The sequence below is a fragment of the Borostomias antarcticus genome (assembly GCF_949987555.1).
Source record: "Borostomias antarcticus genome assembly, chromosome: 14".
NCBI lineage: Eukaryota > Metazoa > Chordata > Actinopteri > Stomiiformes > Stomiidae > Borostomias > Borostomias antarcticus.
In genome coordinates, this window is record NC_140247.1 from 24,218,410 (window position 1) to 24,233,409 (window position 15,000).

Sequence of the window (15,000 nt, forward strand, 5' to 3'; positions counted from 1 at the left end):
TGGTCTAATCTGATGACTCACGGTGAGGAGGTCGTCTAATCTGATGACTCACGGTGAGGAGGTGGTCTAATCTGATGACTCACGGTGAGGAGGTCGTCTAATCTGATGACTCACGGTGAGGAGGTCGTCTAATCTGATAACTCACGGTGAGGAGGTCGTCTAATCTGATGACTCACGGTGAGGAGGTGGTCTAATCTGATGACTCACGGTGAGGAGGTCGTTGACCTCAGCCCTTATCACAGGTCCCATGATGCCCAGGTGTTGCTGGAGCTCGCCGCGGGTCAGCTGCTGCTGGAAGTCCTTGTCCCTGTAGCCTCTGAACACCACCTTCTTATACTCCGAGAGGAACTTCCTCAGGCCGCGGCGCTTCTCCCTGACCACATGAGGAGCACAGATGAGCGGAGGCTGACCAACGTGCTGCACACGTTGAAAACGGAGGTATTATAAATGCAGGACAGAGGTATTATAAATGCAGGACAGAGGTATTATAAATGCAGGACAGAGGTATTATAAATGCAGGACAGAGGTATTATAAATGCAGGACAGAGGTATTATAAATGCAGGACAGATGTATTATAAATGCAGGACAGAGGTATTATAAATGCAGGACAGAGGTATTATAGATGCAGGACAGAGGTATTATAAATGCAGGACAGAGGTATTATAAATGCAGGACAGAGGTATTATAAATGCAGGACAGAGGTATTATAAATGCAGGACAGAGGTATTATAAATGCAGGACAGAGGTATTATAGATGCAGGACAGATGTATTATAAATGCAGGACAGCATGTAACTGGTAAAGACAGGAGGCAGTATCAGTAAATGCAAGCAAAGAGTGAAGTATAATTGTATCTCTTCAAAGGCTGTCAACGTTAACGCGTTAATGTCACGGCGCCACCGCGTCAGCCTCGTCCACCTCCTCAGCCCCCTGCCCCTGACCCCGGCCCGAGCCCCGGTTCTGACCCTGTTCTACCCCAGCCTCCTCCACCTCCTCAGCCCCCTGCCCCTGACCCCGGCCCGAGCCCCGGTTCTGACCCTGTTCTACTCCAGCCTCGTCCACCTCCTCAGCCCCCTGCCCCTGACCCCGGCCCGAGCCCCGGTTCTGACCCTGTTCTACCCAAGCCTGTCCCCGTCTCTCCAGTGCCGGACTCCGTTTCCCCCAGCCCCCCCCAGAGGCTGCAGCGGGAACTGCGGGCACGTCTGCGGTCACAAGCCGGACACGCCCCCGACGCACACCTGCCGCGCATCAGCTTGATTGCCTCTCCCCCTGTCTTCCTAGCATCCTGATCCTGCCTGACCATCGCCGGACCCACGCCCGTTTTACTGACCACAATACTGCCTGCTCCTCCCCAGATCTCAATAAACGTGCCTACAGGCTTCTATACCAATCCTGTCTGCTCTTGGGTCCTCCACCAAAACCCTAACAGTTAACGCTCGTGATTAATCTGGAAACTTTAACGTGTTTAAAAAAATTAACGCAAATTAATCTTAAAAAAATTATAATATTATTACCAAATTTACACCCAACTTCCTCCCATAATTTTGTGTTTACCTGGCTGAATTACTGAAAGGCATGTGACATTTTTCTGCGTGTTTCACTTGCCTTTCAGTAGGCCTAGTTAATTCAGCCAGGTAAACACGTGGTGTGTAAACACTCAGATAACACACAGTGTTATGGCGCGTTCCAGGCAACCCGTAACTCGTGTTTTTCCGACCTCCTACACGTGAAAATGCTCTGGAATGGCAGTCAAACCCGTAACTTCCCACCCGTGAACTCGTACAGATCGATGTACTCCCAGTTGCCGGGTGGGAAGTTACGGGTTTGACTGCCATTCCAGAGCATTTTCACGTGTAGGAGGTCGGAAAAACACGAGTTACGGGTTGCCTGGAACGCGTCATTATATTGCAGTGATGGAGGCTACTCCGTCTTTCCACCAAAGCAAGTTGAGTAAAAGAAAAGCCTCCAGATGGAAGTAGGTAAAACAAGAAGTTGTGTGCACATGTTACAGTGATGTGGCCCAACTGTCTTACCACCAAAGCAAGTTGAGTAAAAACCAGGCCAGGTCCAGTCTGGTTTATGGGTGATGGGTGAACATACAGTTATTCTTCTGTACGGAAGAGCATTAAGGCCAACAGCAGAGTTTTTTTTTTTTTAAGCTTCTGAGTTTAAAGTCAGAAATTCGGACTTTTTTCTCATAAGTTATTTCTGACTTTTTTTCTCAGAAATTCCGAGTTTTTTTCTCAGAAATTCTGACTTTAATCTGAGAAATTCTGACTTTAATCTCAGAAGTTATTTCAGACTTTTTTCTCAGAAATACTGACTTTAATCTCAGAAATTCTGACTTTAATCTCAGAAATTCTGACTTTAAAGTCAGAAATTCTGACTTTAAACTCAGAAGCTTAAACAAATAATAAACTCAGTTGTTGGCCCTAATGCTCTTCCGTACTTCTGATAGTTCTAACCACCTTGTCATGCATTTCTTTATTATTATCACACATATGCCTAATTGTTTTATCTCCCCCCAAAATACAAGTAAATACTAGTATTTTAAACGTGTGATTAATCATGATTAATCACAGCCTATTATTGTGATTAATTCAATTAATTTTGAACACTAACACTAATCACTTCTCATCTAAACTTAAACGCACTTAATTGCTGACAGAAAATTAAAATTCCAGATTGGAATAGATGACGTTGAACACTAGGGTGTGTGGATCCTCACCAGGGTGTGATGAGCTGGAGGGGCTTCCTGATTCCATAGTCCCACGTGACCTCCTGGGCGGCGATGTAGTAACTGGGGTAACGCCCCCCCGAGCTCCGAACACCCAGCTCGTCAGAACCGAACCCGGCGCCCGTCCCCGTGGACTCCTCGACGTTGTAGTCGTCGTACTCCAGCGACAGCTCCACGCCGGGCGGCGCCGTCGTCCCGTTGCCCGAGACGTTGGCGTTGCGTCGTTCCGGCAAACTAAGGAGCAGCGGTTCCGGTTCCGACTGGATGTGGTTCAGGGGTTCCAGATTCTGGTCTAGCTCCTTCTGCTCTTCTGCCAGTTGGTCGAACGGGTCGAAGGTGTTGAACGGATCAGCCGTGTCCCCCCTGGGATCGCAATCCTCCAGGATGTCGTTGCTCTCCTCGTTCCCGTCAGCCTGGCGGACCTGCCTCTTGTCTCCCTGACCGCTGCCCAGGTTTCCTGCCTCTGCCTCAGTCCCTGCATTCCCTGACCCCTGTTCCCTACGTGTGGTCTCTACGCCCTCACCTTCAGCCTCGTCCCCCACATTTACACCCCTCACCCCGCTCTCTCCTCCCCTCTCTCCCCCAACATCTACACCCCCCACCCCGCTCTCTCCTCCCCTCTCTCCCCCAACATCTACACCCCCCACCCCGCTCTCTCCTCCCCTCTCTCCCCCAACATCTACACCCCCCACCCCGCTCTCTCCCCCGACATCTACACCCCCCACCCCGCTCTCTCCTCCCCTCTCTCCCCCAACATCTACACCCCCCACCCCCCTCTCTCCTCCCCTCTCTCCCCCAACATCTACACCCCCCACCCCGCTCTCTCCTCTCCTCTCTCCCCCAACATCTACACCCCCCACCCCGCTCTCTCCTCCCCTCTCTCCCCCAACATCTACACCCCCCACCCCGCTCTCTCCCCCTGCCTCTCCCCCAACATCTACTTTCTCTTGTCCCTTGGCCTCTGCCCTCTGTCCCGTAGCTCCTGCCTCTGACTCTCTAGCCCCGCCCTCCCTCCCCTGCACCTCCCCGGCCTGGCGCCTCTGCCTCCCGCCCTCCTGTCCCCCGGCCAGCCCTCCTCCCTGGGGCGCGGGGGAGGCCGACCAGCCCCCGTCTCTCTCCAGCTCCTCCAGGACCTCCGGGGGAATCTGCCCCTGGTCGAGTTCCGACGACGACGACACGGTCACGTACCTGACCTCGCACTGCGACCCTTCCCCGGTTATCTCGTTAGCGGTATCAGTGGCGTTTCCTGAGGTGGAATTCTGTTCCTGAGGTGGCTTCTTGCACACCCTGACCGCCACGGTGCGGTTCTGCGGCAGACTGCGCAGCCCCTTGGGTAATATCTTGTCCAGGTAGTCGGAGAAGCCGTCGTCGTCCGCTTCCTCGTCCCCGTCGCAGTTGCGCACGGTGTAGCGTACGGTCATCCCACGGCTCTTCAGACTACCGTCAAACGCGCTGATCTCCCACTCACCTGAGGAGAAAATAAACAACAACAATAACCTTGATGTTCCCTGAGGGCAACCAACACCACCAAGACCGTCTTGCATATTTTTGGGGTAGATGAACTGTTGATGAACTATTTGGTAGATGTAGGTTCAACCCCGGTCAGGTTTTTAAAACTCAAGTGTGAAGATGTTTTATTTTGTTCACCCTTTTCTGATCTAGGGTCTGTCCCAATTCAAGGGTTGCATCCTACCTAGGTCGCCGCCTACGCGGTCTACGTAGGTCGCATCCTTCAGGCCAGGTAGGCCGGATGTAAACGTTTTGTGAAATGGGACGTTCTAGCCTACGGAGGATTCCCAACTCGTCATTTTGTTGCCTAGGCAGCCCCAAGCGTGTGCCAAGCTGACCTGTCCTAATGCTGATGGCAGGTTGTTATGGAAACACCACAGCAAATGCCTATCTAAATCGTCTATCTAAACTCGTAGATACAGGCGTAATTTGGATAAAGTTTCCACATATTGGGATTCTATGGTGGTACTATCAGGCATGAAATTGTATTAAAACGTAATAATATTAACATCAAAGCGGTTTAAAAATGTTTTCAAATCCGAGCAATGGCGGTTGGTACAGGAATTCATCCGGACCGAAACGCATTCTGGGAGGGAGGCCGCAAAGGCATCAGTTGTATCCTTCAAATTCGTCAAAAGTAGGCTGCATTTGTGGGCTGCATTCGGAGGACTCTTCGTAGGCTGAATGAATTGGGACAGAACTTGTCGCCCCGCTGTGACGTAGCAGCCTTCAAATCCGGCCTAGGTAGGATGCAACCCTTGAATTGGGACAGACCCCTACAGTAACTAACAGCTCATTTAACCTTCCTCCACCCCTTCACAGATCTGAGAAAGCTGGATAGGCTTCCTCTAGCTTTCTGATACACCACTTAAATCTTCCTCCACATTGCTTACACCTATCTAATCCTGTCCGATCTAGACCAGGGAGCACAGGGTGGAGACGCACGTAACCTGTCTTGTTTGACCTTCTCTTTGACCTTACCAGCCAGCTCGGTCTCCATGGGAACGGTTTCCCCCGTCATGGGGAAGAGCGTGAGGACAGACTCGTAGACGCCATCCCGCTGGAACGGGTTTCCTGTGAAGTAGATGGACAGGAAGCGGCTCTGCGTGCCGACGTTGGCCACGTGCCAGAAGGTCACATCACTCTGGCACATCAGGAACTGACGCCCGCTGAACAAGATCCCGTTCACATCTGTCAACACACACACACACACATGCGCACACACACGCGCACACACACACACACACACACACACACACACGCGCGCACACACACACACACACACACACACACACGCGCGCACACACACACACACACACACACACACACACACACACACACACACACGCGCACACACACACACACACACACACAGGAACATCAAAATACAAATAAGAGTTTAAGGACTAATGAAGTTAACGTATGGACTGGATAGCACTTACTGTACTGCGACAGACTTCCTTCATTAACTGTTTTTAATATACTGTGGCAGTATTTTCTTAATTATTTGTTTATTGTGTCCACCCTATTTATCCTCTATTTATTATGTATTCTTATTCTGCATATTTTATTAACCTTACTCTCTTAATCTGCTGTGAAACAGAAATTTCCCCACTGGATAAATAAAGAGCTATCTAATGTGATAAAACACATACCATAGTGAAATAGAAACAATAACTTAACATGTTCATGCTTTCAGAATGAATAGATACAGAGATTGTACAGTATTCAAGTAAATATGAAAAAAAAAAAAATATATATAAATTATATATATATAAAGTTACAAATACTGACTGATGAGATTGAGACTGAGTTAGCCCACTGAGCTAAAGCCAACAGTCCAATATACCTGAAGCAACCTTGTCCTCATGGCTCAAATAAGGCACAGCAAGCATAGGTCATTGAAAAAACATGAATTGAAAACAATGCTGGAATAACTTTCCCATGAAAACAATGAAATAACCTAGGAATGACCCACTAGCTAAATTATATAGTACAGTAAAAGGACTCCATTACAGTATATAGTGCGTTTATCCACAGCGCTTTACAATGAAGGCCTCTCATTTACACATTCACACACCTTTTACACATTTTACTCAGGACTACGTAACTGCCTCAGTCCCCAGATCTCGCTCTGAGTTTGGGAAGAGGGCTTTCACGTACTCTGCTCCCTCTACCTGGAATGGACTTCAAATAACTCTTAATCTCCAGGCTCGTATGGCCTTGCGTAGTTTTAAAACCCTACTCACCGACTTTTTAATGACTGAAATGGGCGTGTGCAAATGCTTCATTACATGTTAATGTTATGTACTGTATGTTGCTTAACATAATCTTGACCTTCCTTTTACAGCAATCCCCTATAACCCCCCCCTTCCTCCCTCGTACCCCCCCCCCCCCCCGCGCCTGGCTACTGCATGCTCTTTTTATTCGTTCTCCTCTTCTCTTGGTTAAATAAAGGTTAAATAAAAATAAAATAAATACACATTCATACAGTACACCAATGGTGGCAGCTGCCATGCAAGGTGTTAGCCTGCCTCATTGGGAGCAATTTGGGGTTCAGTGTCCCGTCCCATGGACACTTCAACAAACCGTCATTAACCATCATCCCTGTGAGTGTGAGCCTGTGTAGCGCTGCTGTACTTACTGAGCAGTACTGTACTAAGTGAGCAGTGCTGTACTTACTGAGCAGTACTGTACTTATTGTGCAGTGCTGTACTTATTGAGCAGTACTGTACTTACTGAGCAGTACTGTACTTATTGAGCAGTACTGTACTAACTGAGCAGTACTGTACTAACTGAGCAGTACTGTACTTATTGAGCAGTACTGTACTTATTGAGCAGTACTGTACTTACTGAGCAGTGCTGTACTTAATGAGCAGTACTGTACTTATTGAGCGGTGCTGTACTTACTGAGCAGTACTGTACTTACTGAGCAGTACTGTACTTACTGAGCAGTGCTGTACTTAATGAGCAGTACTGTACTTACTGAGCAGTACTGTACTTATTGAGCGGTGCTGTACTTACTGAGCAGTACTGTACTTACTGAGCAGTGCTGTACTTAATGAGCAGTGCTGTACTTACTGAGCGGTGCTGTAGTGTACTTACTGAGCAGTGCTGTAGTGTACTTACTGAGCAGTGCTGTACTAACTGAGCAGTGCTGTAGTGTACTTACTGAGCGGTGCTGTAGTGTACTTACTGAGCAGTGCTGTACTAACTGAGCAGTGCTGTAGTGTACTTACTGAGCGGTGCTGTAGTGTACTTACTGAGCAGTGCTGTAGTGTACTTACTGAGCGGTGCTGTAGTGTACTTACTGAGCGGTGCTGTACTTACTGAGCAGTGCTGTAGTGTACTTACTGAGAGGTGCTGTAGTGTACTTACTGAGCGGTGCTGTAGTGTACTTACTGAGCGGTGCTGTAGTGTACTTACTGAGCGGTGCTGTACTTACTGAGAGGTGCTGTAGTGTACTTACTGAGCGGTGCTGTAGTGTACTTACTGAGTGGTGCTGTAGTGTACTTACTGAGAGGTGCTGTAGTGTACTTACTGAGCGGTGCTGTACTTACTGAGCGGTGCTGTAGTGTACTTACTGAGCGGTGCTGTAGTGTACTTACTGAGCGGTGCTGTACTAACTGAGCGGTGCTGTAGTGTACTTACTGAGCGGTGCTGTACTTACTGAGCGGTGCTGTAGTGTACTTACTGAGCGGTGCTGTACTTACTGAGCGGTGCTGTAGTGTACTTACTGAGCGGTGCTGTACTTACTGAGCGGTGCTGTAGTGTACTTACTGAGCAGTGCTGTAGTGTACTTACTGAGCGGTGCTGTAGTGTACTTATTGAGCGGTGCTGTAGTGTACTTACTGAGCGGTGCTGTACTTACTGAGCGGTGCTGTAGTGTACTTACTGAGCGGTGCTGTAGTGTACTTACTGAGCAGTGCTGTAGTGTACTTACTGAGCGGTGCTGTAGTGTACTTACTGAGCGGTGCTGTACTTACTGAGCGATGCTGTTGTGTACTTACTGAGCGGTGCTGTAGTGTACTAACTGAGCGGTGCTGTAGTGTACTTACTGAGAGGTGCTGTAGTGTACTTACTGAGCGGTGCTGTACTTACTGTAAATGACGTTGGAGTTGTAGAAGTCGGGGTCAGAGGGGTCGACCCTGGAGGGGTCCCGGCTGTACTTCTGAATGTTCTCGTTGATGTACCAGCTTCTGTTCTCGTCAAACACAGCGAACATCAGACTCTTCTCCTCGTCTGGACCCACCTGAGAGAAAAACATTCATTCAGGATGACGCTCACCCAAACGGATGAGTTTCAGAGCTGAACTGGAGCTCACATACTAACCCAGGCATTCCCAAACTGTGAGGCGGGCCTCCCCTGGGGGGCCCCAAAGAAATTCAGGGGAAGCGCGGAGGGGAAAAAAAAGGAAAATAATGCTTTTTATTTTTGAAATGTCTATGGTTTTTATGAATGAAACGTGATTTTAAAGGTCAGAAGATCAAAATAAATAATGGGAGAGATGTATACTAAATGTGTGGATAGTGCAGAGAGAGGCTACCCCCGCAGGCATGAATGTATTGTGCGAAAACGTCATAACGTTAACTAGCAGCAGGTGCCACCGAGCTAACTTTGCTGTGTAACGTTATGGGCTAGCTAACGCTGCCTTGCAAAATGGACAAATTTGGGGGCGCGGGTGTGTCACTCTTTTCAGAGGGGAGGCCCACATTGATGGAGTTTGGGAACCCATGTACTAACCCAATATGAGTGAATGAATGAATGAATGAATGAATCAATCAATCAATCAATCAATCAATCAATCAATCAATCAATGCATGAGCGAAAGAATGGTACAACAGGAACAATGTGAAAATAAGTGATGTGGTCAAAGCACAGTGCAGAACAGAAGAATAGACCTGTACTGCTTATGTACTGTAATGTATCTACTGTATGAATGTAAGTAGGTCTAAGTCTAAATCTAAATCTAGGTATAGGTCTAAATCTAGGTCTAAATCTAAATCTAGGTCTAAATCTAGGTATAGGTCTAAATCTAAATCTAGGTCTAAATCTAGGTCTAAATCTAAATCTAGGTCTAAATCTAAATCTAGGTCTAAATCTAGGTCTAAATCTAAATCTAGGTCTAAATCTAGGTATAGGTCTAAATCTAGGTATAGGTCTAAATCTAGGTCTAAATCCAGATGTAAATCTATGTCTAAGTCTAAATCTAACTAACTTTAGGTCTAGGTCTACGTCGAAGTCTAGGTCTAAGGTTGCGATCACACCAGAAAGTCTGAACCAAGGACCAGACCAAATGAGTGACGTTGCAACATTGTTGTAGTTATTTTTGGTCTGGTTCGCGTTCACACGGTCATTTGTGTAATCGAACCAACACATGTAAACAAATGTCAAGCGGTCGTACAGGTTGCTCATCTATTGGCTAGAAAAATTATGAGGGAAAATCTATCATTAACCGCATGTAATTAGAGCAATCACTGTTACAATGGAGCCACAACAGCGCATTGCATTTGCCATACTGGCGCTACTTGTGATTATTTGGTGCTCTGGCCAAAAAACAACGGTGACCCAATATGACATGTGTAAACAATGAAGGCGCGCTGCTTTTTTCAATGCAAAGAAGTTGTAGGAGTTGGTACCGACGCAAAATAGGGGCCCTGATGGATGCCGACGAGAATTCTCTGTGTACCTATCACACAGGAGACGTGCTCTTTGTTTTGGTCCTACGGATAGTCCAATGTGCGTTCACACCGAAAGCGAACCGAAGCATGGACCCTTTCGAAGCGGACCGAGTCCTTGCCTTTTAGGCGGACCATGGTTCGGTTGTTTGATCCGGGAACCGAGTTCGAATGCGCGTTCACACCTCTCCAAACGAAGCGGAGCAAACTTTTTTGGTCCGATAGTCCGATTCCAAACGGATCAAATGTGTAGGTGTGAACACACCCTGCGTCTCTCACCAGTTTTCCTCTCTGGTTAATGGCCTGGTGTTTGCAGATGAGGAGGGGTCCCACCAGCCCGGAGGCCAGGTCCCTCTCAGGGTCCACCTTGCTCTGGTACAGTCTGGTCAGACACTGGTGGTCCCCGTCCAGGGGTCCGTCCTCGGGCGTCAGCCTCCACAGGTAGCCCAACGTCCCGTTGGGGGGCACGGACACGCTGCGCAGATCCCTCTTCTTACCCGCTGGACACCGACGAAAGCACACACACACACACACACACACACACACATTTACACACGCACACATACACATAGACGCACACACACGCACGCACGCACACACACACACACATGCACACATGCACACATGCACACGCACGCACGCACGCACGCACACACACACACACACACACACACACACACACACACACAAACACACATGCACGCACACACGCACGCACACACGCACGCACAGGGGGCAAGAAACATGGATCAGACTTTTGGTTGGTTATGGTTTGATTATGGTTGTGATTTGCTTATGGTTTGGTTATGGTTGCGGTTTGGTTATGGTTTGGTTCTAGCTGCGGTAAGTGGATGGTTCTAGAAAGATCTTACCGTTACTAAGCAGGGGAGAGACACTGGTGAGACCGCTGGGATACAGGTTATAGGATCGACTTGCCAAGTTTTTGAAAATAATCTGAAAACAGGAGAAAACCAAACCTCTTAATGTCTTCAGCATTTATTATAGTTTCTCTTTTGAGCACAACTATAGCATGACAAAAAATAACATGACATAAAAATGAGTGCTGTCAATCGATTAAAAAATGTAATCGAGTTAATCACAATAATAGGCTGTGCATTAACTTTGACATCCCTAATAAAAATATTTAAATATAACCAATAAAAATATAATAATGATAAATAAAACATGATTATGATAAAAAAAAATATATATATAATTTGAAATAATAATTTTAGCAGCATTCGAGCATTGTCCCTTACCTTGAACTGGTCATTGACCTCGCCTTTAAGCAGGGGTCCCAGCAGTCTGGTGGCGGGTGATTTCCTGGTGGTGAACCGGATGTCTGTGTACTCCACGTACACCACCTTCCTGTACTGGAAGCCCAGGCGCTGAGGGCTGTCTGGGAAGAACTCGGGGGACAGCTCCCTGGAAGACACGGAGGACCGGCTGAGGGGACGAGGACCGGGGACTGGAGTCCTGCTGCACCCTCGTTCACCTTCATTCTGTCCCCCGCTCTCTCTCTCTCTCTCTCTCTCCATGCCTCTCCCTCTCTCTCTCTCTCTCTCTCTCTCTCTCTCTCCATGCCTCTCCCTCTCTCTCTCTCTCTCTCTCTCTCTCTCTCCCTCTCTCTCTCTCTCTCTCTCTCTCTCTCTCCATGTCTCTCCCTCTCTCTCTCTCTCTCTCTCTCCATGCCTCTCCCTCTCTCTCTCTCCATGCCTCTCCCTCTCTCTCTCTCTCTCTCTCTCTCTCTCTCTCTCTCTCTCTCTCCATGCCTCTCCCTCTCTCTCTCTCTCTCTCTCTCCATGCCTCTCCCTCTCTCTCTCTCTCTCTCCATGTCTCTCCCTCTCTCTCTCTCTCTCTCTCTCCATGTCTCACCCTCTCTCTCTCTCTCTCTCTCTCTCTCTCACTCCATGTCTCTCCCTCTACCTCTCTCCCTCTCTCTCTCTCTCTCTCTCTCTCTCTCTCTCCATGTCTCTCCCTCTCTCTCTCTCTCTCTCTCTCCATGCCTCTCCCTCTCTCTCTCTCTCTCTCTCCATGCCTCTCCCTCTCTCTCTCTCTCTCTCTCCATGTCTCTCCCTCTCTCTCTCTCCATGTCTCACCTCTCTCTCTCTCTCTCTCTCTCTCTCTCTCTCTCTCTCACTCCATGTCTCTCCCTCTACCTCTCTCCCTCTCTCTCTCTCTCCATGTCTCTCCCTCTCCCTCTCTCTCTCTCTCTCTCCATGTCTCTCCCTCTCTCTCTCTCCCTCCATGTCTCTCTCTCTCTTCCACTGAGTCTCCATCTAACCACACCCTCTCTCCTCCCTCGCTCCTCCTCTCCTACCTGTCTCCTCCTCTCTTCCCTCCCTCCTCCTCTCCTCCCTCCTTCCCTCCTATCTGTCTCCTCCTTTATCCCCTCCCTCCTCCTCTCCTACCTGTCTCCACCTCTCCTCCCTCCCTCCCTCTCCTCTTCTACCTTTCTCCACCTCTCCTCCCTACCTCCTCCTCTCCTCCCTGTCTCCTCCTCTCCTCCCTCCCTCTCCTCTCCTACCTGTCCCCGGGGCGGAGGTGGGGTGCGTAGTCCCAGGTGATCTCCTCGGCGGCGATGTAGTGGACCCAGGTTTTGGCCCCTCCTTTGCTGCGGCCCGAGGCCCGCGGTCTCCCTGGCCTCAGCACGGCGAACAGCTCCTCCCCGTTACCGTAGTCCAGGTAGTCGTCACTGTAGTCGTTGCTGTGCTGGACCTGGCGCACGTCCGGGGGGCGCACGGTCACGGGCTTGGGGCAGTCCTCCACACTGAAGAGGGCGCTCATGCCCGCTTGGTGGTGGAAAAAAAGAATCCATACACACCAGCCACAACCCTAGTCAGTACGTCCCACAATCCCATTCTCATCAGACACAACCCTAGTCAGTACGTCCCACAATCCCATTCTCATCAGACACAACCCTAGTCAATACGTCCCACAATCCCATTCTCATCAGACACAACCCTAGTCAGCACGTCCCACAATCCCATTCTCATCAGACACAACCCTAGTCAGCACGTCCCACAATCCCATTCTCATCAGACACAACCCTAGTCAGCACGTCCCACAATCCCATTCTCATCAGACACAACCCTAGTCAATACGTCCCACAATCCCATTCTCATCAGACACAACCCTAGTCAGTACGTCCCACAATCCCATTCTCATCAGACACAACCCTAGTCAGTACGTCCCACAATCCCCTTCTCACCAGACACAACCCTAGTCAGTACGTCCCACAATCCCATTCTCATCAGACACAACCCTAGTCAGTACGTCCCACAATCCCATTCTCATCAGACACAACCCTAGTCAGTACGTCCCACAATCCCATTCTCATCAGACACAACCCTAGTCAGCACGTCCCACAATCCCATTCTCATCAGACACAACCCTAGTCAGTACGTCCCACAATCCCATTCTCAAATAACCCCCCTTGCATCAAAGATCACATTCTAAATGGAATTAGAACATGAAAGGGTTTTATTTGCACTTCCGTTAGGTGTTGCTATGGCCGCTAGCTACTCTTCTTATAGGGTCAATACAAAATAACACAATAGACAAGATACAACACACACACCTGAAACAGACAAGACACAACACACACACCTCGGAGAAACCCTGATGGATTTAGTATCATCTCTAATGTGGATACAAGCCTCATTCGTACGGTTCCTGCGATTCATACAAGTATGTGAGAGAATACCTCCCCCTGCCTATTGGCTCCATTGCTGGTGGGCGTGTCTTACCGTGGCGGTGGGCGTGGACTTGACAGCTGATGAGGAAACGCCCCAGGGTGCTAGGCATCATCTCCGCTGTGGTAAAGGTCATAGGGGTCATCTCCACGGTGACCTTGCGATGGGCCATCACCTGAGATAGTATGTAACATATTACGATATTAATTGTCCTTCAACGCTCCTGTCTGCTTGCACATCAAGCTTCCTCTCACCACTGAAACACAGGATTTAATTGTTTATTTATTTGTTTATTTATTTTTGAACCCCCACTCCCATTATTTTCCAACAACAAAAATAAATTAAAAACAACTAAAATAATTAAGTTAGCAGAGGTTAAACAACAACAGAAACAGAAAGGATTCCTCCTCTGGGAGGAGAGGTCTGGCCTGTGGGCTGATCTGCTACGGGACAAGGCTACGCCTCAGCCAATCACATGACAGCAGACAGCTACACTGCATGAGTCATTCAATTCTCTGTACAGGTTCAACTCAGACAATTTGAATATTGTGGAAAGCTGATTATTTTCCATAATTTTATTAGAGAAGTGAAACTTTCATATATTATAGATTCATTACACATGTAGTGAAATATTTCAAGGCTGATTGCCTCCATGCTACCCTTCACATTGATGCAGTAATTTGCGCAAATGGAGTCCCGACCAAGTATTGAGAGTATAAATGAACATAGTGAACATATGTACAATCATGAAGATTAAAACAAAAAAGGCTTGAAATATTTCACTTTGTCTAATGGATTTAGAATACATGGAAGTTTCACTGTTTGAATTAAATTACGGAAAATAATTGAAAAAATTATGACTTTTTCACAATATTCAAATTTTCTGAGATGCACCTGTATATTCATAAGTATATGCTATTGTGCTTAGGGCTGGGTATCGATTCGAATTTCAAGAATTGATTCGATTCCGATTCACAAGGTTCAGAATCGATTATCACGATTCAATTCGATTCGATTCGATTCAATATCGATTCGGTTAGTGTTACTAAAACCTGTTTTTTAGCTGTAACCTTAATGACATGACTGCCAAGTTATGCAACACATCAATACTAGGGATGGGTATTGATACTGATTTCCAAAAATGAATGAATGAATGAATCATTGAATGAATGAATGAACTATTCATTCCTTCATTTATTCATTAAATAAAATATAGATTTTGGGAGATTCTGAATCATTTGATTCAGAATCGATTCAGAATTGATGAATCGATTTTTAAAACCCAGCCCTAATTGTTCTGACAACTCATTACATAACATTACATTACATTACAGTAACTTAGCTGACGCTTTTATTTAAAGCTTCACTCCAATGACATTGC

At 47.7% G+C, this 15,000-nt stretch overlaps 1 protein-coding gene across 1 annotated transcript in view; it reads right to left on the minus strand.

Annotated features, from left to right (window-relative positions):
- f8 (coagulation factor VIII, procoagulant component) overlaps positions 1 to 15,000 on the minus strand; it is a gene marked incomplete at its 5' end in the record, with an annotated part of 32,153 nt that overhangs the window by 13,715 nt on the left and 3,438 nt on the right. Inside the window, 10 exons of the mRNA XM_084448657.1 lie at positions 208 to 373; positions 2,729 to 3,267; positions 3,679 to 4,205; positions 5,228 to 5,437; positions 8,348 to 8,498; positions 10,204 to 10,424; positions 10,797 to 10,878; positions 11,184 to 11,349; positions 12,452 to 12,716; positions 13,674 to 13,794. Of these exons, the coding sequence (XP_084304783.1) occupies positions 208 to 373; positions 2,729 to 3,267; positions 3,679 to 4,205; positions 5,228 to 5,437; positions 8,348 to 8,498; positions 10,204 to 10,424; positions 10,797 to 10,878; positions 11,184 to 11,349; positions 12,452 to 12,716; positions 13,674 to 13,794 (2,448 nt within the window). The remainder of the gene's footprint in view (positions 1 to 207; positions 374 to 2,728; positions 3,268 to 3,678; positions 4,206 to 5,227; positions 5,438 to 8,347; positions 8,499 to 10,203; positions 10,425 to 10,796; positions 10,879 to 11,183; positions 11,350 to 12,451; positions 12,717 to 13,673; positions 13,795 to 15,000) is intronic.